The sequence below is a fragment of the Neodiprion fabricii genome, chromosome 2, assembly GCF_021155785.1.
Source record: "Neodiprion fabricii isolate iyNeoFabr1 chromosome 2, iyNeoFabr1.1, whole genome shotgun sequence".
NCBI classification, from domain to species: Eukaryota; Metazoa; Arthropoda; class Insecta; order Hymenoptera; family Diprionidae; genus Neodiprion; species Neodiprion fabricii.
In genome coordinates, this window is record NC_060240.1 from 34,774,922 (window position 1) to 34,795,508 (window position 20,587).

A 20,587-nucleotide genomic window follows, 5' to 3' on the forward strand; every position below is an offset into this window, starting at 1 on the left:
TGAACATACCGCATTAATAAAAGCACCGAATGCTTTACTGCTTGCGATTGTGTGGAACACATAATTCATACACTATTCCAAAAATTTGTTTCCATTTCGTTGTAGTTTTACAAATTTTTAGATTAGCTGATACACTTATTTACCAAACGTACAAATTTAATAAATTAGACCCCCATCTAAGACATTTTCAATCAATATTTCCGACTTCGGAAATACAATACAAAAAAAAAAAATGGGAGACTATGAAAACTTCAAAAAAGTCGTATAAACTTCAATTATTTCAGATTATTGTAGTCTGTTATTTTCGCAGATTATAATTTGTCTATTTTCAGATGTGTGATGACAGTGTTAAGCAAGTTTTCAAATGTTGTCACATTAAATTTTCGTTACCAGTATTCAAAAGGTAAAAGTGGTTGAGGAGCCATCTTAGCGATCTGAAAGCTTCTTTATCGGCGGGTGGCATACGCAATCCCACAACGCCCGTTTCCTTCGAAACAGTTTAAACGGTGTTCATTTTTTTGTATATAGTTGGAGATAGGCTGAAATTAGTTTAAACTTCGATTAACGTGGGAGAGATCGGCCCTAGTCAATGCCACGTCAATGCTACGTCAATGCTGTAAGTCTTTAGTCAACACGGTCAACACAGAAGATAACAGTCCCATCCCCTTTCATAAAAGGTAGTCTTCAGTTAGCGACGCCGTGGGCACGAGAAACGCGAACACGCATCTCTCGATTCTCTTGATTCCAAGACTATTCTGAAAATGGGAAAGTCTACTGTCTAGTGACGAATCAAAGCGCACTCTGGTTTTCGCAGTTTGAACATTTATACCGCAAACAAAGTCCCCCCAATTTATTTCCTGCTAGTGCGTCTCAAGTTGAGAAGTGAAGGTTATTTTCTGCCTATTTTGATTTTCACGTAGATTTTTATCGGTTTTCAATATACTCTAACTACTGCTATGTTATCCAGTGAAAAAATACCGTCTAATGTAACTAATAACTATTGAAAATACTGAGATATCTTTTTTTCTCCTACGGCTTTCCAGTGTCAACTGAAAACATCCCAAATCAGACATTCTTGCTCTTTATTACCTCAATTATTTTAAAATTTCACGTGGAATATTTTGAGTTAATTATCTCACCCCCCACTTAGGTCTTCCATCAAAAATATCCAACCTGTGTTCTGTAATTAAACTGTGCTTAAATTTACTACATCAAATTGGTATTGAAAACTTATCGCATCATTTGTGCTCTTACTCAGCGCAGCCCGAGCAGGCTTGGTGAAAAATAGCATCTCGTGGCTTCTGCCAATCATCACTCAGTTTTCAAGAGTTATGCATTTAAATGAAAGAGAATATCTTGTGTAAAGGTTTTTTTAATTATCATCCATCACTCGATTAGATTTCCTTGTTTCTCTTAATGTACAGGCTTTCTTCAAGCGCAACGTCTAGTATTTAACTGTATGACGTGTATTTAGGGTAATTCTATACTATTGAACTTAATTTTGATTTTACTCATATTCAGATAGCTCGCTTTCAAAATGGCACAGCGTTTTCCTGTGCCAAATACAGGAAATAATGGCCCACCATCACAGCGATACCCTCCTCCTTCCGTACCACCAAATCTGAGACAATATTCTGGCCCCAACTTCCCGGTAGGCAAGGTTAATTTTGATTCTTTATTATTTACTAACTACTAAGTCTCTCTCTCTCTCTCAAACTACAGCGAGCAACTTTAAATTCACTCGAGTTATTATGATCCAATACTTTAATTGAAAAAAAAAATGATTTTTCGTGGCAATTATTATTAGAATATGACGGCTGAGGTTTTTTCTATTTGTAACATGTTCAAATTTGAAAAAACTCCTTTGTATCCAAATTGTCTACTGTTCTTTGGGTGAATGTCTCTTTACGCAGATGCAGCAAAGGTCAGGTTTTACCCCACCTCCACAAATGGGCAGCGGAGGTCCAGGACCTGGAGGAATGATGAGGCCAAACCAGCCATACACTAATATGCGCCAAGGACCTATGCCCACACCTCCAGGAAGCAAAAGATCTACTGAGCAACGGATACCAATATCTCAGCAAAAACCGTGAGTCCATTTTATTTCTATAATCCTAGATGTAATGATTATTATTGCTCATTTTTTGAACATACCATGTAATTTACAACATTTCTTCGTATGCTTGTAACATTATAAAGCAAGTGAATGTTCAATTTGTCAATTTGTAAAGTTATATGATGCTTATGGTACTGAAATTCTTTGCTAAGTCTTTTTCGTTACTGTGTTTTTTTGTACGTTTTTCATGGTACAAGCCCTCACTGTTCTGGATTAGAGCTCAAACTAAGGTACAAAGTTTTTACCAGGCGATGCAGCCATCGTCATAACTAATTTTTACAAAAATCTTTTCAAAATTAATTTTGATTTTTGAGCTATGATTTTTCACGCAAACTCACTAGGTATTTTTGGAACAGTGATTTCTCACATTCCACGTCGAAGAAGAAGAAGAAACTGGCAGACAAAATTCTACCTCAGAAAGTACGCGATCTTGTACCAGAGTCACAGGCGTACATGGATTTGCTTGCTTTTGAGCGTAAACTTGATGCTACCATTATGCGCAAACGTTTGGACATCCAAGAAGCCCTGAAACGTCCTATGAAACAAAAACGAAAGTTGAGAATCTTTATATCTAATACTTTCTACCCAGCTAAAGAAGCTGGCGAAGGAGAAGAAGGTTCTGTTGCTTCGTGGGAACTTCGGGTAGAAGGAAGACTTCTCGATGATACAAAAAATGACCCCAACAAGGTATCAATGAGCCCAACATTTTCGTATTATACTGGGAAAAGCGGCATACATGTTTTGGGTTGTTTCATAGGTCAAGAGAAAATTTTCATCCTTCTTTAAAAGCTTGGTAATAGAGCTAGACAAGGACTTGTATGGGCCAGATAATCATCTGGTTGAATGGCATCGTACGCTGACAACTCAAGAGACTGATGGTTTTCAAGTTAAAAGACCTGGTGATAAGAATGTTAGATGTACAATTTTGTTGCTGCTTGATTATCAACCACTGCAGGTACATTTTATCATTAAAACATATTCAAATTGTATCAAGGTGGCGACTGACCGAGTAATCCGAGAAAACCAGAAATAGTCGGGAAGTTCCGTCTATCGGGAAAAGTCAGGGAATTATGATGGTCTACAGGAAAGAAACTGTACTTTTTTGATAAATTGTTTTCAAACTTCAACTAGGCTTGGTAAATTAAGTTAAGCTCGCTTTTGGAAATGTTACTGTGCAGTTTTTACACACACACATACACACGCGCGCGTACATAGCTTTTAGTCATAAAAACCACCTAACATTACCTGAGTTTCATGAAAAAAGGTCAGGGAATTTTAGTCGAGCAAAGTTGTCGTCACCCTATGTATGTAAACATCTAATTATGTGTAATAATTGAGACCCTACGTGCAACAGCAACTTACCTCGAGTTAAGATTTGGACAATGAAATATTGAAAATTATGATCTTATGGGTGTGTAGTGATATCAAAAGTTAGGACAATTTCGTCAAAACAAAAAACGATTGATTTTTTTCATTAAAACACCTGTACATCAGTTAACAAATACTTTATTCATATTTCATTGTCCAAAACTTAACTCGAGTCAAGTTCTTGTTGCACGCAGGGGTTCAATTGACTTATTGCCAATTTTGCAGTTCAAGCTCGACCCTCGCTTAGCTCGCCTACTTGGTGTTCATACACAAACTCGACCAGTCATCATCTCCGCTCTCTGGCAGTATATAAAAACACACAAACTTCAAGACGGACATGAACGTGAATTTATAAACTGCGACAAATATCTGGAGCAAATATTTGCTTGTCCTAGAATGAAATTTGCTGAAATACCTCAACGCTTGAACCCATTACTTCATCCGCCAGATCCAATTGTTATTAATCATGTCATTAGTGTAGAAGGTACGTACAATAATAATCATTGAGCATCTTCGTAAATGAATACAGTTTGATTGACAAAATTGGTGTATGGAGTACATCAGCTTTTAATTTGTCAAACTTTTCAATTGATTTCAAATGTGGTTGTTCCTCGATTTGAAGAATATGAATCCAGGTATAATACTAATTCTTGCTCCATTGCCATTAAAACATTTTCATTTAGGTACAGAGACAAAGCAAACCGCGTGTTATGATATCGACGTTGAAGTAGATGATACGCTCAAGACCCAGATGAACAATTTCTTGTTGTCGACTGCAAGTCAGCAAGAAATTCAAAGCCTTGATAATAAAATTCACGAGACAGTGGAAACTATAAACCAGTTGAAAACAAATCGTGAGTTCTTTTTGAGCTTCGCAAAGGACCCTCAGCAGTTTATCAACAAGTGGATTATATCACAGACTAGAGACTTGAAGACAATGACAGATGTTGTTGGCAACCCCGAGGAAGAGCGTAGAGCTGATTTCTACTATCAGCCTTGGGCCCAAGAAGCAGTATGTCGATACTTTTACACTAAAGTTCAACAAAAGCGTGCAGAGTTAGAACAAGCTCTTGGAATTCGCAATTCATAAACCTCAAACTATCCCATAATTGCCAACGGTATCGTCAGTTAGGCATGCAATTGCCAACCAGTACACTTTCCTGAAGGACACGGTTTAATATGATAATTTTTTATGTGCTCATGCATAATTAAGGCGAACGATCCAAATGATTAAAAGAGTTCTGTGAATTTTTTTACATGATTATAACAATTAAATTCAAATCGAATGAATTATAGCCAAAATTACCCAAATATAACTTTTATTGGCACGGCATTACCAATTTATTATACTACGTCAGGTGAATATGACTATTGCCTCAAGTACAAGTCAGGAAGGTAAAAAGCAGTAATACGATTATATAAAAATTGTATTACACTTTATAAATGTAATAAAAACCATACCATAGATAAAGTCGAACTTTGAACTGTCGATTATACTGCGTATTACCACAAATTTCTGATTATTGATGCTATTCAAATTAAGAAATACGTCAACGAGGTCTGCTGATGCAACTTTTTAATCATATTTAATAATCTTTCAGAAATGTATCGTGAACATTTAACAGTATTTATAACATTTAATATTTTTGCTAATTTCAATTTGCCTCCGTGCATTCAATGTCACTAGATTCATCATCAATACAGTCACATTATTGAAACCCATACCTTTGTGGTACGTTCACAATATTAATTGAAGTAAAGTATGTGACTCTTTCACCGGGTATACAAAAAATAAGTCATGATTATACACATTATAGCAAATAAATAATATTGAGATACAGCCGATAAATTTTTGTGTTTGATATCGTCCTCTTGACAACATGAACCCATTTTTTAGTTCTTATATCTGATGCTGCTGAAGTTCGTAGTACTCTGTAATTATTGGATGAAAAAGTTGTAATAAAGCGAGCGAATTCTGTTTGGTGTTTCAAACATTAATTATTTGTCATATTTGTATAGTAAATAGTTTTACAGGTTTAATGTAGAGTATCAGAATAATCTACAGATTTCCACGAAATTTTTTCGTACGGAAAGGATGTCTCAAAGTGGACCAATCACACTCACACAGGGGTCAATTTACAGCAGTTATCATGATGCGTGGAAGGACCTGTTGTAGCTTGGAGGGCCTGTTTCAAGGTATTCTCTATACACAGTAAAGTGAGGATGACAAATCCTTTGTCACTCAAAGTGCTTTTAGGAGATCTTGTGTGCATTCCTTCATACAGTGTGTGATATTCCAGAATCTGCTCCAAATTCGGATTTTCTTCCTATAGACTATACGTTTCTCAAAATTAGGTATTTGTGAATGAAAACTTGGATTTAAAACACAAAAAATGCAGAGTTCCAGAGCATAAACATTGTAATTTTATTTATCAGTTTTGATACCTGTCAAATGACAAAAATCACAATGCTTTCTTAATTCTATTTCATATTTCAATACAGATATACAGAATAATATTGAAATAATATATGCAGATAGTCGCATGGATTCATAACTAGTATCCAGGGCTCGTTAATTAAAGTCATTCAAAAAGTTTATCTTGGCTTCAAAGCATCCATCTAAATTATCCTCAAAAGATTTAAAATTTCGGAACCATCATAGGAATCTTGATTGAATTTACCTGATTACAAACGTGAAACAGGATCAGACTAATTCTACATTTGTCTATTGGAAATATGATTTGTTGCATGACTAGAATTCTGTTAAATTTTTATAAAAAATCATCTATTCATATATATTTCTATTAAAGAATGAGAAAAACTATTTTCTAAGCTTCCTAATTGTGGAAACCTATGACACTGCTTTCACCAAACTAGCAATGGGAAATTAATGTAAAGTGAATGATTTCAAAAGTTGAAGCGATAAGATACCGATATTTTTTCGAGCTAGGCGTATTCGAAGAAAATTACGAAATCTTACATTGCAAACTTGATGAATAATTTGAAGTGCAGAATACAAGACATTTCATCTCGTGTGAATAAATTGTTTGAAAATAATATTCCAGATTACAATTATTTACTATAAGAAATAAAGTATTATATGGATCCACATAGATCTGCTCCCGGTGCGTATTGTTTTCATGTTACATACGTGATTTTGCTATGTATTTCTAGATGCTGTCGTTATCCAAGTTTAAGCTACAAGTTGATACCAATTTTTCTAATTGCTATCCTATGATACGTTGGTAGGAATCTTCACAGCTAAAAGCTCCTAGCTTATTTATCACAGCAGTAAGTAATTAGTGCAAAATTAGGTATTCGACTTGTGATGAATCTATTGATTGTTATAAAACTGTTATCAGTTAATTACTGTAATATGTGTATAGCCTGTTTTTCTTGTTGCAAGCAAACAGATCATTCACTGCTTCAATCAAACCTATACAGTAACGAATGATTTTCTCAAAATCCTAGTTTTCATATGTATGTGTATGTAACAGTGCTTAACTCGTCATAGATTAAATGCGGATGAACTAATAATTCAAAATAATACATTATTTATATGCAGGTTTCGCCAAGACAATAGGTGCCACGATAGGCATGCACATTGCTGTGTATTTGACGATCAAGGTCAAAGATGCCATCACGCAGTGTTGGTTTGTTGGCAAGTTGCAAAGTTATAAATCTTATTAAAAATTTAGTAGTTATGACTTAGTTAAAAGTTAACGGCTACAAAGTTAAAAGCTTAGCTGTTATAAATTAACTGAAAACAGAGTTTTGCAAGATAATTCAAAAATCAATATCACAGATTTTCAGTTGAGAATATTTGCTAGCAATATCAAAGATGTGATATAGATTGTAGAATTACTCTTTTCATACGCGAATAATTTCCTAAATCATTATTCTCAAGATTTTCAATCCCATTAAGATCTTTGTAAAAACGGAATCGTAGACTCGAAAAAAAAAAAACCTTGAGATTCTATTAGTCTTGCAATATAAATTACTATATTTGGTACAAAGAAAACCACATGCAGGATATATCTGAATTGTCTGCATTGATATTTTAAAAATCTTTTGCTCAATAACCTAATAATGTAACATTCAAGACTAGACAAGAAGGACAGCTTGGATTAGTTATTGACTAGATAACAGATTTTTTCTGATATTTAACTTAAATAAATAGTTGGTAGTTAATAGTACATTGTGCACCTCGAGCAAAAACGGGCGTTTGCGCACCACATACAAAGCTCAGAGATACTCAACTCTATAATAAGGTACAAAGCCCGATTTTTCTCGAGGTCCACATACTATTTTCTTTAACAGTGGAGCGAACGCAAGTTTTTGCATGGCGGGTGATTCTCAGGTCGGTGCAAATCACCAGATTTAGTTTGGCAATGTGGGCAAGGGCTAACGGAGGCAAAAGAGGAGGATCCAGGAGGCGAAGCCCCCCTCACTTGACTATAACCAGGATTTAAAAGTTATACCTACATTTCATTGAAAATTCTTGAGAATACATACTTAAAATGACTCTGGTTATCGTATTTTTTCGAATTTCTCAATTTTCATTACATTTCTTATTTGAAACGAACACTATCGAGATAAAGCTTCCTATTTTAAATCTAATCGCTCATATTTAATGTCCATTTTCTCACATTCTTCACGAAGACCCATAAGTAAGCCCTGCGACATGATTCTGAATTTTTTATAGAATTTTTAACTTATACTGTGTTCAACAAGAAAATGGAAACGTAGATTATTTTACTACTGGAACTGAAAACTTGATTTCAAATCGAATTAAAAATATTATAATCAATAACAAATCATGAAACGTTTTCAATCCTCCGCGTTTCACCGACCCAAAATCGCCCGTTTTCGATCCTCCCGAACGGAGCAAAAACGAGCGTTTCCGCACCGCTATTGAAGAAAAATATATATAATTCAATTTCACTTATATGCAGGAGATTCAATAATATGTTCAATAAGTATGCCCATTTTTTCAGTCTTTGGTACTTTGGTCAATGCGGTAAAAATAAAATCTGAACCCGAAAACAGTAATTCCATCTTTCTTTGTAACAGTGAAAACGGTGGTATTTGGTTAAAATTTTCTTACGTATTTGAACTCCTGTCTAGTCTTTAAAATGCGCCACGTATTACGCCAAAGAATACTCCCTGTGTTATTTCCTATGTTCATAATTCCGCATAGAAGTCATGTAGCTATGCTGGAGAAAGTGCAAAATCATTCCCACAATATAGATATAAGAACATTAACTAAATATAAATAATTTGTCTTTTGCACAGCACAATCCATACATTCTTGAAATAAGAGATTTTATCGTGTTCTTACTATAGTGAGACTATAGTTGACTAGAATCAATAAGGTATATCATTATAAAGGCATACATTTTTTCGGTGTTAGGTAGTAACTGTTCATTTACTTGGCAGTGAAATCCGGCCAATAATTTAAGTAATAACGATGCGTTGACCCTTCGAACAACCGATCAAGCCACATTGGTAACCCATCAAGTAGTTTATCTTGATATAAAACATCATTCCTTGCCTGTGAATGCAAACATATTACATAGAAAACAAAGTTATGCATTAGGCCAAGAAGTTGCCATTATATGAACGCGAACCTCCTCATAGGATGCGTCAGAGTCACTGGAACTGTCGAATCCGATAAAAGCGCCAGCTTCTGCATCATCTGATCTCAGACTCAACTGCTTGGTCATTCGTTCCATGCGCTGCAATAATAATGAGAGTAAGTTAAGAGCTGACAAGAATATAATTCAACGAGACATTTAAAATGAAACAATCATTAGGCCTGTATTGTATTTCATTCCAAATTTTGGCAATTATTCTTACCTTAAAGCCTTTTCCTTTACTGCATTCCGGATGCTTTGCATGGTACATACAAAAATATTTCCGATGACCATTTAAAGATAACACGGTTCCGACACAATTCTTAGGATTTATGTTGAGCTCTCTTTGTTCGGGTAAGCTTAGGGATAAAATTTTTTTGTACCACTCTAGTCCACGTTCCAATGATAAGTGTCCAAACATTAAGGTCTTATTTTTTCTAGATAAAAATGTAAAAAGTAAAGTACAGCCATAATAAACTCATGATAAATTAGAACAATGGTGATAATTTATGTTACCTATAAGGCCACACAGCTCTGTGAAAAACTGGTAGGAGTTTCAATCTACTCTGAGCATCAACTAGTAGTATGATAGTTCGACAACCTGGTTTTAAGAGGCGTACGAGACCATTGTATTTTTCAGCTCTTACTTCATGCAATCTTAGCTGTGGCTGTGTTGGAAGTGGTTTTGTGTTTTGCTTGTACTCAGCACGTCTTGCCTGAACACTAGCCTCTTCCAATGTCCTGTAAATGAATCGAGTTCGTAAATAGGTGAATTACTTCACACTACATAATTCTCTGTTCAATATCAATTTTTGATCTGAAATAAGACAAATTGTAAAATGTATTCTCAATTTGGCTTACAATAAATGAGACATTCCGTAACCAGCAGCTCCAATCAGCAATAACGTAGCCAACACTGACAGTAAGGGCAACAATTGCTCCTTGCTTAAATTATCTGAAAGATAATCCACTGCCAATAATGCTCTACCAATCAGTCTACCAACAGTACCCTGTAAGTATAAATACACGTTTAAAGTTGGTATTTGTTGAAAATAATATTTGTTGATACTTGTTAACGTATTTTTTATATACTTTCATAGGTATCGACACTAGAATGACTGACAGCGACAAATTTGTCCCTTTTTTAGGTTCACCACCGTATAAAGATAGCAGAACTTGGTTGATCTACTATAAAATGATTAATGAGTGATTATTTTTTAGGAACCAAATATTAGTCGAATTTTATGATAAGTTTCCATCACAAAAGCAGGTACACTTATTTTTAATATTACTTTTTCACACATATTTATGGATATTGAGTTAAAAATTAAGGTTTTTCAATCGATAAAGAAAATTTCCAAACATGTCCCAAATGTAAGTCAATCCCGCGTGTAAGTCGAATACGAATTTTTACGGCAGTATTCACGACAAAAAATCTCTACTTATAGTCGGGCTATTAGCTATCGGGTATTTTGGTTTTCTTAATCAGAGTGTTTTGGTAAATACCTGTGCGTGTTCGTCAGTCAATTCTCCTACCTCCGCAGCATATGGCAATGCTTCAGAGGTACGTAGTAATCTTTGTATAGTTTGTTCCAAGCCCTGTCGGGTTTCATTCCACTGTGCATCACCTTGGGTTGTTACGAACCATCCATTTGGTAACCATTCATATTTCAAATGGTTAGTGTCACGCCTCCAAATTATAACAATATGTAAAAGCGGTTCCAGTGGACTCCCTTCACCGCTAGATAGTGCCGAGACAAATTCTGGCTGTGTTTCCTTGTACACGTATGTATATCTTACTCGTTCTATGCTGTAATAATAACATGATCGATTTGTGCTATTTCATTATTTGAACTATTTTCAGTATACACAGCTGTAAAATTAAACCATCTGCAAGTGCTCACCTGTAGGGCGATTCTAATGCTGCCTGTCTAAATTTATGCCTAGCTGCATCATGCAGAGGACTGTTTTGAGAAATTAAAATGGCACACAAACGCTTGCGAGGTCTTTGCCATTCTGGAGGACAAACAGAGTTTAGCATAGCCTGATTAGAGAGCCTGGGGAGTGTTAAAAACTTATTATTTGCAATGACGTTATGCATTGTTTCACTGGGTATGTCTTTCATGCTAACACAAGCGACTGGCTTCTCCGAATTTTCATTGAACAGCAACAGTGTGTCAAGATCTCCTGAGACTTTGTATTTCAATGTGATCGAGGTAGTCTCAGATTTCCCCACCTTAAATAATTCAAATAAAACTAAAGATCGTGTACCACTACTAGTAACTCTTAGAGTAGTCTTATTTAAAGAACAAAAAAATTGATACTAAGAATATAGGTCCAAGTGTACCTGGACAAATCCAAAAGCAACTCTATCTCTGTGATGAAAAGCCATGAGAAGATATCGCAGTCTGACAGATTCTCGCCTCTCAAATACCAGTGCTCGAATCCTATTATCCAACCACCCGGACAGAAAAGTGTCTACGTTATTCTCATTTATATTCTGCACCAACTTGTACGGAAATTTGCTCCTCAGGAATTCTAGGTGAAAATATTGAACAAATCAAAAGTGAGATATAACAGATTTGGTAGAATCTTGAATTTCATTTTTATAATTTCTTACCAACAACTTTTTGAACACTAAACAATGACTCTTTGTAAACACTTGCGCGTCCATCAAAAGTAACAGTCAAACATGGCAATGAATGTATGCCAAGTTTTCGAGCTAATGCAGGTTCTTTCTCCGCATGTGCTGTTGCTAATCCAACACCTAATGGTTCTAGTTCATCCATTAATCGACGCCAAGTAGGCTCTACTTGAAGACAGGCAAAACACCAATCGGAGTAAAATAGAATGAACTGCGGGTTTCGATAGCTCTTTGAAACGATTCCATTTTCAAATGCTCTAAAAAGGAACAGATAAATACATTCCAAAGACTTACTGAGGAAGAGATAATGAATTCGAAGTAGAGAATCTTCTAAAAGGTCGAAGTATTTTATCACAGAGTAGAATTTGTTTCGGAGCAAATTGATAGCAGAAAATTCTTGCCCACCGATAACTGATGCTCATTTTATGGAAGAGTGTGATATCTCGATTCTGGAAATGGAATCTGAAATTTCCTCCAAATAAATCTTCCAATGGATCAGGCATGTTGACGTGGCTGGTGTCACGTCTTTGCCGCGGCATACCTTCGTCAGTGATGCCGTAATTGTCAAACTTTTTTCTCCTCTCTGGATCAGTTAATAGCTGTAATACATATTGGCAGATATGAAAACTAATTCTTATTGGAGTTTGAGTAATAATTTGAATTATATAAAATGAAATTCGTTTAATTACACACCTCGTAAGCCTTGATAATTTCAACGAATTTATTTTCCGCAGCTGGATGATCTGTTTTATCGGGATGCCTGTAAAAATATTGATCTGGTTAATGAACGGAAACAATGAATCATCGAGATTTCTTACCATTCCTTGACAAGGTGCTTGTAAGCTTTTCGTATGTCCTGTATGGTAGAGTGTCGAGATACTCCCAAAATTTCATACGGATTACCCAGGGGTTCAGCGGCCTCAGTCAAAGGTAGCAATTGGATAACAATAGAGAGCGTGGCTAAGACTAAAGATAGTCTAGCCAAGGATACAATGTTCCTTAAATTATTCTTCATCATTTGTATCTTGTTGTCAAACAAAGTGAAATCCACAAAGAAAAAATTAATGACACGAACCACTTTGGACACATTTAAACACTTCGTTTCGTAATTTTCGTTTTCCTTATTCCTTACATCAATCCTCCCTGCACGTGATCGACGATTAATACTCAATGCAATTATCTTTTCCAATGGGTTTCTGGACGCTGTAGTTGCGGAAGATTTAAACGGACATTTGTCGACAGTTTGAATACGGAAATAATTTTTGTTCGGAGTATTAACCATCAAGGGGGTTGACAGACTCGTAAGACTCGACATTTCATTATTTTTTCGTATACTTTCAGGTTTTGAATCAGCTGCGTGTAACGGGCTGTATTACGAACGAATAAAAAAGTCTATTTATTGCGGGAACTTAAGGGGCGTGTTCACTGCATAGGCAATTATCCGTATATAATTATAAGCTATATGTCTGGATACTTGTGTACACATATATCTAACAGAGATATCGTTCTGCTACCTGTGCTACGTTTGAAACGGAATGACGGGATTATCTACAAGGAAATATTACGCTTCGTTCACTACCCTTGGACAGCGCAACGTCTGATTGTCGTGCACTGCGATTATTTGAGTATTCGAAATATTCTCGTTCGGATTCTACCGCGATTTATTCTTCTAAGATAAGGTTATGTGTCAGTGAAGTATGTTATTACTTTACAATTTAATAGACACGCGTCGCACGACATTGCTCTTTTATCCGTCTGCTTTAGCAGGTTATTCCTGCTCTTATCCGTGCTCTACTAATAATAACTCGACGGTCAACCCTACTTTGATCTTTATGTAGAATTTTCTTCAATATTTTTCACATGCCACTTATTACAGTGACGCCAACACACTGGTCACCGACACCTAAAATATTCCTAGATGGTTATCGACCCTAAAATACCTACCACCGACAAAAATCACACCTTGACAGCTTCGGCAAAATATGCGCATATACATGTATATTCAAATATTGATCCTTGGCATTGGGGGAGTAGGATGAGCAAATTCAAGCTGTGAGAAAATTGAATAGCATCCCAAATATAGTAATGGAGTAAGAATAGACATTTAAAGTCATTTTATTACATTTTTTGAACATAATTTACAATACCATTATCTGGTCATAATAATTATATGTATGTACACTGCAAGATTTTTATTTTCGTATCAACGCGACATTTGCGACATAATGTTATAAATTCAACTAACATGGTGCATGACCACATTACTGGACTTATCGCCTATACTAGTTGACGATTTTCCATGCTTCTTTCCTCTTCTAAATGATAAAACACTCGGTTTGCTACTTTTTCTTCTCCTCGCATTTTCGACCTTGTGGCCTGTTCTGTATTAATGTTGCATTTATATCTTTTTCACAATTAGAGTACGCCATACCTAGGCCAAAACCACCTCCTGTTATTATTGGCCACTTCTTTCCTGTGAGCAAAAGTAAAATGATGATTATATTGTGATGGATTAGATAATTACCTAAAATCATTTTCATGACATTGTGAACTTCACCGTTCATTTGTACTCATCAATACCAAATGGTATCCAATCGAAATGAAAAATTTCATTATAATGTTCGTGCTTGTCAATTGTTTGAAAATCTTGATACAAATCGAACGAATTTGTTCTTGAAGATTTTGTACATATGTAATAAGCCAGTGGTCATAACTCAGCGCTTCTGTAAGGCCGATTGATAAGCCAAATGACATGATGCAGGTTAGGAAATTGGTGGCTCCAAAATTTATCGATTATCAAATAATGTTATGTCGAAAAGCACACGACATCTCAATTAATGTACAACGTTCAAAAAAGTATGACAGAATATGAATTTCGGAAATTATCAACTCACTTCTAAAGAAGAGAAGGGAGAATACGGATCCTAGGAACACACCACCGCCTGAAATCCGTCAAAACATGAATTAATTGCAGCTAAATATTGAGTTGTGTGAAACCTTTCATGGTTTCGTAGTAATATAATATGAAACGACCGTTCGTACCTAGTTTAAGAACAGCGTCCGTAAAGCAGCGATCCCATTTTCGCCCAATTTCGTCCTCAGTCCATGTTCCAGCCATTTTTCCTGCCACCAAAAAAATTGTTACGTCATAAGCATAACCGCTTGGTCAACCACCTAGAAATGATGGACTGTAAGTACAGGATTTATTAATTACTTATTTATTCTTTAGATCTCTCCGAGTTGCTGTACCGAAACTTCGTTATTACTTTTGACCACGTGCAATAATCAAGTTACTTCCATTCAGACAGATTTGGTCAAGAATCTTTCGGCAAACCAAACGCAGCCGTGCTCGCGGCCACTTGATTTTCGTGTGGTAAATTCGATGAGTTCATTCTTTGTTATTTCATAGATGACGCCACCTCTGAACAGAATATTTATAGCTAGATATTGAGGGGAAGCTGGAGCAGTCTTCGAGTCTAAGGGGGTGGCAAAATGCTCTTGCAGTAGCAGGTTAGGGAAGAATGTAAACGCGGTTACTCCTGGAAACTTTTTTGAGACCATTACTCTGCAGGTGAGTAGGCCTGGGCGAGCCCGGGGCCATAAGAAGCCGTGTCAATAATCCGATAGCTTCTTAAGGGCCGTGTTCGAATATTGACTGACAGTACTGTCAGCAATCTTTCATCTCTTTTGCGCTTCCAAGTTCGTGAATAGCTCTGACTCTGTCCTAGGGAATTTTGAGTACTGTCAGTCAATTTACGAACACGGCCAAGGACGTTGCATACTCCCGGCGGAACTGCTGCTTGCAGACGTTCAAGCGATGCAAGTTTTCTCCGTCATTTATAAAGATATCGAACTTCTATTAGAAGCATTTTGTAGGTGAAGGAGCAATCTGTGTCGTGTATTTTTCGGAATTTCAATTTTTTTTTTCAGCGTCGTAAAAAACAGCACTGAAAGTGAGCAAAGTTCCCGTTGTAATAAAACAAAAACGAATTTTTTTTTCACAATTCTATGAAATACACGACACAGATAGATCCTTCACTTTTGATTTAGAACTAAGAGCAATAAAATCGAACTCAAGAGTTGCGAGAAAACTTGCACGACCTGAAGCATAAAACAATGGATTTTCACCGCGAAAAGCGATTGCTTGCGAGCGCCATCTCTGGCTTAAGGCGCCTGTCGTACGAACTAACGGCCGTAGCAGCAGTCTGCGTTTAACACGTGCAAACCCGTAATTCAAACCGTGAGCCGTGAGCGCTATTCGGTGTGTTCTTCGTGAATAAATATTAGTAAAGTATCTAAAACTCCTTGATAAGTGTTCATCAGTCATTCACTATGACTAAGATAAGGAAAGTGTTACGGAAAAGTAAGAAAAACGGCCAGGGTTGCAAAAATTTGACGGCTTATCAGCGGGAGAGGTTGAGGTAAATAGAATGGCATCAAGTTTGCTTACATAGACTTGATTGTTTTCATTTTCAGGCCGACTAACTAACATTCACGTTTTATTAATTCAGAACACCGTATTTTCCTGACAATCTCTTGGAATTATTATTTAACGTCCCTTTCTCAATGTGTGTTTTGTCAACCTATTCTTCCGAAAATCATTTTCCATCTTTCGTCCACTTACGATTACAAACTTACCGATGACTTTTACCGCACACTGATCTACCTAACTGACTATTTGATTGTGATATTTGACATCTACTTGCCAAAGTCAATGTACAATACACTAATGAATTGAAAACCTGACGTGCTATCGAAGACATTGTTGCAGCGTAAAGTTCTGCCTTTTGCCAGCAATAGTAGATTTCAGACGTGCTCGACAACTTCCGATTCGCGACCCTCGTCATATAATTGAAGCTACAAATTCTGCGGTCAAATCAAAACACTCAACGACTGATGTTTTCACCCGTAAGAAAAAGAAAGCGACAACCGACAGTACTAACGAGTAACTATACAGACGTTTTTACATATTTCTATATTTTTCCTTTCATTTATCACTATTTCACAATAATGTCACATACAGAAACTATTCTTGATTCAAGAATATTCTATTTCTTGGATCAAGAGTATGTTATTTTTTTAATAAAAATATCACATATTCTGGAATGAAGAATACTCAGCACTTGATTCAAGAATATTTTAATTCTTGATTTAAGGATTGTTTTCTTTGTGTGTCGCCCAATTTTTTATTTTTTGTGTCACAAATCAACCCTCGCATGTATATCCTGCTTGTTAAATTTTCATTTTCCAGATACAGCCCATTCGAAATATTGCATGGATACAATGTGTTTTCACATTATGTTTTCAAGTTCAGAAATTAATGAATTTCTGAATAATGATCTTTCATATTCGTTTGCTGAATGTTTGCATCTTTCATTCCATAATATTCATTGAAACAGTTTATTTTGAAGATTCGTTTTATTTCTATAATAATTACTTGTTATACCAAAGAAACGTCATAACGGAAAGCGAAAAGTATGGTATTCCACGCAATCGCATTTACATATTTTATTTATTGCCGCGTCATTACTTTTGATAATGTTTTGTACCATAGATTTTACTGATTTTTCAATACGCCTTATCTATCAATTTCTAATATACTCCTGCATGTCCAACTCAATGTTTTTGATTTAATAATTTTCTTTTGAATATCTATTGATGTATGTAACACTTTTAATTTTTCCTGGCATGGTTGAGAGGTTGAAACGGCATAGGGTGGGTCTCTTCATCGCAGCGACCTCCACGTGGTGAGACCTGGGTCATTGATGGCAATGTATTTAGTAGGGATGCGCGATTCTAGATCGATTTGAGTCGAGAAAATAGATCTTTTGTATCGATACTTTGCTAATCGATTTTTTCTAGAATCGATTCCAAGTCTGCAAGGATCGGATTAGGTTCTTCAATTAAAAAAAGTTTTGAAAATCTATTTTGGCGTTCTGTATTTTATGAATAACATAGGCTTGAGAATACAAAAGAATCGACCAATTTCTAGCGCTGAATAAATTTAATTTCACAACTAATAAAAAAAGGTTCCCACCTAATCGGCTGGATTTGTGTAATATGTATATGAGAACTATTGCTGTGATAAACAAATATGACCTAAAGCAAACTATTGTTAAATATCAAAACTGTTGAATAAGTACTACATTTTTGTGACACAATTTTTAATCTTCAATATAGCTACTGGATTCCAGTTAAACTAAAAAGTAAAAATAACGATCAATCTTTTGTATCCGATTTTTTGGATGAATCGATTTTTCCAAAATCAATTTGAATCGATTCTGAGAATCGATCTTTTGCTTGATATCGCCCATCCCTAGTATTAAGTCATGAATTAGCTAACTGCTGTTTCGGGTAATTTTTCTTGTACTATTTTTCACTTTACTGCAACGAGTTATGCAATAGATCTCTTGAAAACTCGAAAATTATTCAATGATTTCTGTAACTTATTCTTATTTGCATACGCAATAAATATTTGAAATAATATTTATACGTGCCAACCTCTCTTTGGATAAACGTATCCTAATCTCATCAACCACGCGAAACTCATACGGGCTTCCAGTTATATTCCTCGCACGTCAGAACTTCAGAACGTTCAAGTGCAAGCGGCCTGGTCCCAACGGAGTGCAGAGTGGAGGGCCAAAGCACGCGAGGGGCATAGACTTAAGTCCCGCCAACTCTTCCCCTTGGCCGCCTGGCTTGAGTCGCGCGGGAAGCCGAAGTTCCCGCGCGAGCTCGGTAGGCAACGTCCTTAATCGGCGGAAGCTATCCAACACACAATCCCATAAGACCAGTACTCGTGAAATATAATCATTATACGTAATATAATTATTACATTTCAGTGCATAAGACTCATAAAACTCCATTACAGTAACTGTCTTTCAGTCTTCAGTCAACGCCATAGTATTTTACTGCCTAGGTCTTGACGAATAGGAATGCCTATAAAATAGGACATTCGCACTCAGTGCACATCAAGTAGCGCTACTCAGCTTTATTGGCATCCCTATTGCTGTTTACTGAAGATATAATTCAACGCTTAAGAATTTGACTGCAAAATATTGCGGCAGATTTTGCTGCCCGTCAAAATCCAGCCTCACATAGAGCTATTTTTCTAATTTTCTATATCCGATAATAGCAGAGAATACTATATACTTTGATAACAGCCGCGGTCTGCAGTACCGGCACAGCCAGCTGAAGTATGCCAACAGAGAGGGGTATTATCAGTAACATTATTATGAATTTGAATTCTATAATGTATAGTATACATTTGAGATAACAGAAAGTTTCTGATTTCTTTGGTTAAAATTTTTTTCTCATACACATTTTATTCGGTCTAAACTCCACAAATCTCATAGGCTTCGGTTCGTGGGTTTCAAATCTACGTCCGTTACCGTAAAAACCGCTAGCGTTTTGCGCAGCTCGGTCTGACCAGGCGGGAAATGCGAGCACCAAACTATAAATCCGAGCAGGTGTCGCGCCGCAGCGTCATTCGTCTCCAGTCAATCGTCGACAGAAGACTGTGCTCGTTACTCGTCGCATTTAAGGAGCTCAAATTGTAGAATCTAGATCGCATAGTTTACTCAATCACACAAATTAATCAAGTTTTTGCTCGTATGCGCTTTGAGAATTTGAGAGAGTTGAGACTTTTTAGTTCTGAGCGAAAGCGCGGCATTTGCAAGCTGGCACTCAACGCGCGGAGATAAAAATCGCGTAGTGTTTAGTAATAGTAAAGAATCTTGTTGCAACTATTATGAAATACATCTGAGGTGTAAAAAAGTATTTGTTTTACTAATCGTATTATTTTCCGTTTCAGGACAACGAATAAATTTTTTTACGAGTACGCTGATAAATATTGAGTATTCAGTCGAACGGGAAATTCATTTCAACTATTCTTGGTAGAAAATTAATGTAGATAAAAAAAAATATACAATTCTTTTAATTAATAGAAATAATCGAGCTAGAGTATATTGAAGCAAATGTCATATTTGGCTCGACATATTTATTTATCAGTGTATTTATGTTTATAATTTTGTGAAATGCACCTTTATCTGTTTTAGCTAATCAGTTTTTCCCCTATTGTCTGTAATTATAACTTTTTCATATCTAAGTTATTTACTTTTTAATCTGTGCCAACTCATAAAGTTTTGTTCGCTGCACTGAAAAGAACAAATCTTATTGTTTATTTCTTCTGTCCGATACGGAAAAAAATGTAATTTAGATTTTACATCTGTTGAGATGAATACATAGACAGCACTTGTTTGGAGTCTATAGTCTATAGTCAAATCTACATCAATTGTCGTAGATCATCCTGAGCATAGTGTAACTCGTATTACCGGATTTGTAAGTCTTGTCGCAATTGCTGTAGATTCAACTCCAAAAAAGTGCTCTCCATATATTCACCTCAGAAGGTGTAAAATCTACAATATTTTTCTTTCCGTGTAATCCTGATTCTCTGTTTCAGGTGTGCTAGTCTTTGCTCCAGGCAAGTAAAACTGGCTGTTGACTAAAATGAAAAAGAAATTTCGATCAGAGACAATTTTGATTTAAATTTATTGAGTCGATCATTTGATTATTTCAAAAATAATAATCATTTTCTTTTTTGGAATTGCCAATTTTTCTCTGTACAATGTCGACTGTTAGTTTTTACTTGAACAATACAGTAGGGGGACCGGGGTCGGTAAAACAACACTAATAATTCAAAAATTAACAAATAGAGCGGGGGGGGACACGAGGAGAGAATGAAGCAGTTTCCGTGTCCGAACATGGCCGTTTAAGTTCGGCGATGCTCCGAGGTCACCATACGCGAGCAAGTGGAGCCATTGT

The 20,587-nt window shown here is 36.0% G+C and overlaps 3 protein-coding genes across 12 annotated transcripts; 1 reads left to right on the forward strand and 2 right to left on the reverse strand.

Moving 5' to 3' along the window:
* Positions 1-593: 593 nt before the first annotated feature.
* On the forward strand, positions 594-5,333 carry LOC124174673 (brahma-associated protein of 60 kDa). 8 transcript variants are annotated; one of them, XM_046554020.1, is made up of 8 exons: positions 594-616; positions 1,522-1,660; positions 1,914-2,089; positions 2,314-2,346; positions 2,458-2,803; positions 2,874-3,071; positions 3,710-3,968; positions 4,168-5,333. In XM_046554020.1, exons 2-8 carry the CDS (start codon positions 1,538-1,540, stop codon positions 4,572-4,574), a joined length of 1,542 nt encoding a protein of 513 aa, XP_046409976.1. In that variant the 5' UTR covers positions 594-616; positions 1,522-1,537; the 3' UTR covers positions 4,575-5,333. The 8 variants fall into 8 exon arrangements, with proteins under 8 accessions (XP_046409976.1, XP_046409975.1, XP_046409973.1 ...); XM_046554019.1 differs by lacking the exon at positions 594-616 and adding an exon at positions 655-677; XM_046554017.1 differs by lacking the exon at positions 594-616 and adding an exon at positions 753-888.
* A 552-nt stretch (positions 5,334-5,885) lies between these two features.
* On the reverse strand, positions 5,886-13,649 carry LOC124174672 (dnaJ homolog subfamily C member 16). Its single transcript, XM_046554016.1, has 12 exons — positions 12,583-13,649; positions 12,458-12,524; positions 12,170-12,363; positions 11,741-12,021; positions 11,468-11,658; positions 11,025-11,356; positions 10,627-10,930; positions 9,982-10,130; positions 9,637-9,861; positions 9,344-9,557; positions 9,115-9,222; positions 5,886-9,038 (listed from the first exon to the last, which is right to left on the reverse strand). The coding sequence occupies exons 1-12, from the start codon at positions 13,077-13,079 to the stop codon at positions 8,913-8,915; spliced, it is 2,688 nt and encodes an 895-aa protein (XP_046409972.1). The 5' UTR covers positions 13,080-13,649; the 3' UTR covers positions 5,886-8,912.
* A 201-nt stretch (positions 13,650-13,850) lies between these two features.
* LOC124175749 (MICOS complex subunit Mic10-like) lies at positions 13,851-15,161 on the reverse strand. 3 transcript variants are annotated; one of them, XM_046556239.1, is made up of 4 exons: positions 15,031-15,161; positions 14,807-14,938; positions 14,659-14,706; positions 13,851-14,237 (listed from the first exon to the last, which is right to left on the reverse strand). In XM_046556239.1, the coding sequence occupies exons 2-4, from the start codon at positions 14,880-14,882 to the stop codon at positions 14,104-14,106; spliced, it is 258 nt and encodes an 85-aa protein (XP_046412195.1). In that variant the 5' UTR covers positions 14,883-14,938; positions 15,031-15,161; the 3' UTR covers positions 13,851-14,103. The 3 variants fall into 3 exon arrangements, with proteins under 3 accessions (XP_046412195.1, XP_046412196.1, XP_046412194.1); XM_046556240.1 differs by having other exon boundaries at positions 15,014-15,154; XM_046556238.1 differs by having other exon boundaries at positions 14,807-14,887; positions 14,979-15,144.
* Positions 15,162-20,587: the final 5,426 nt, after the last annotated feature.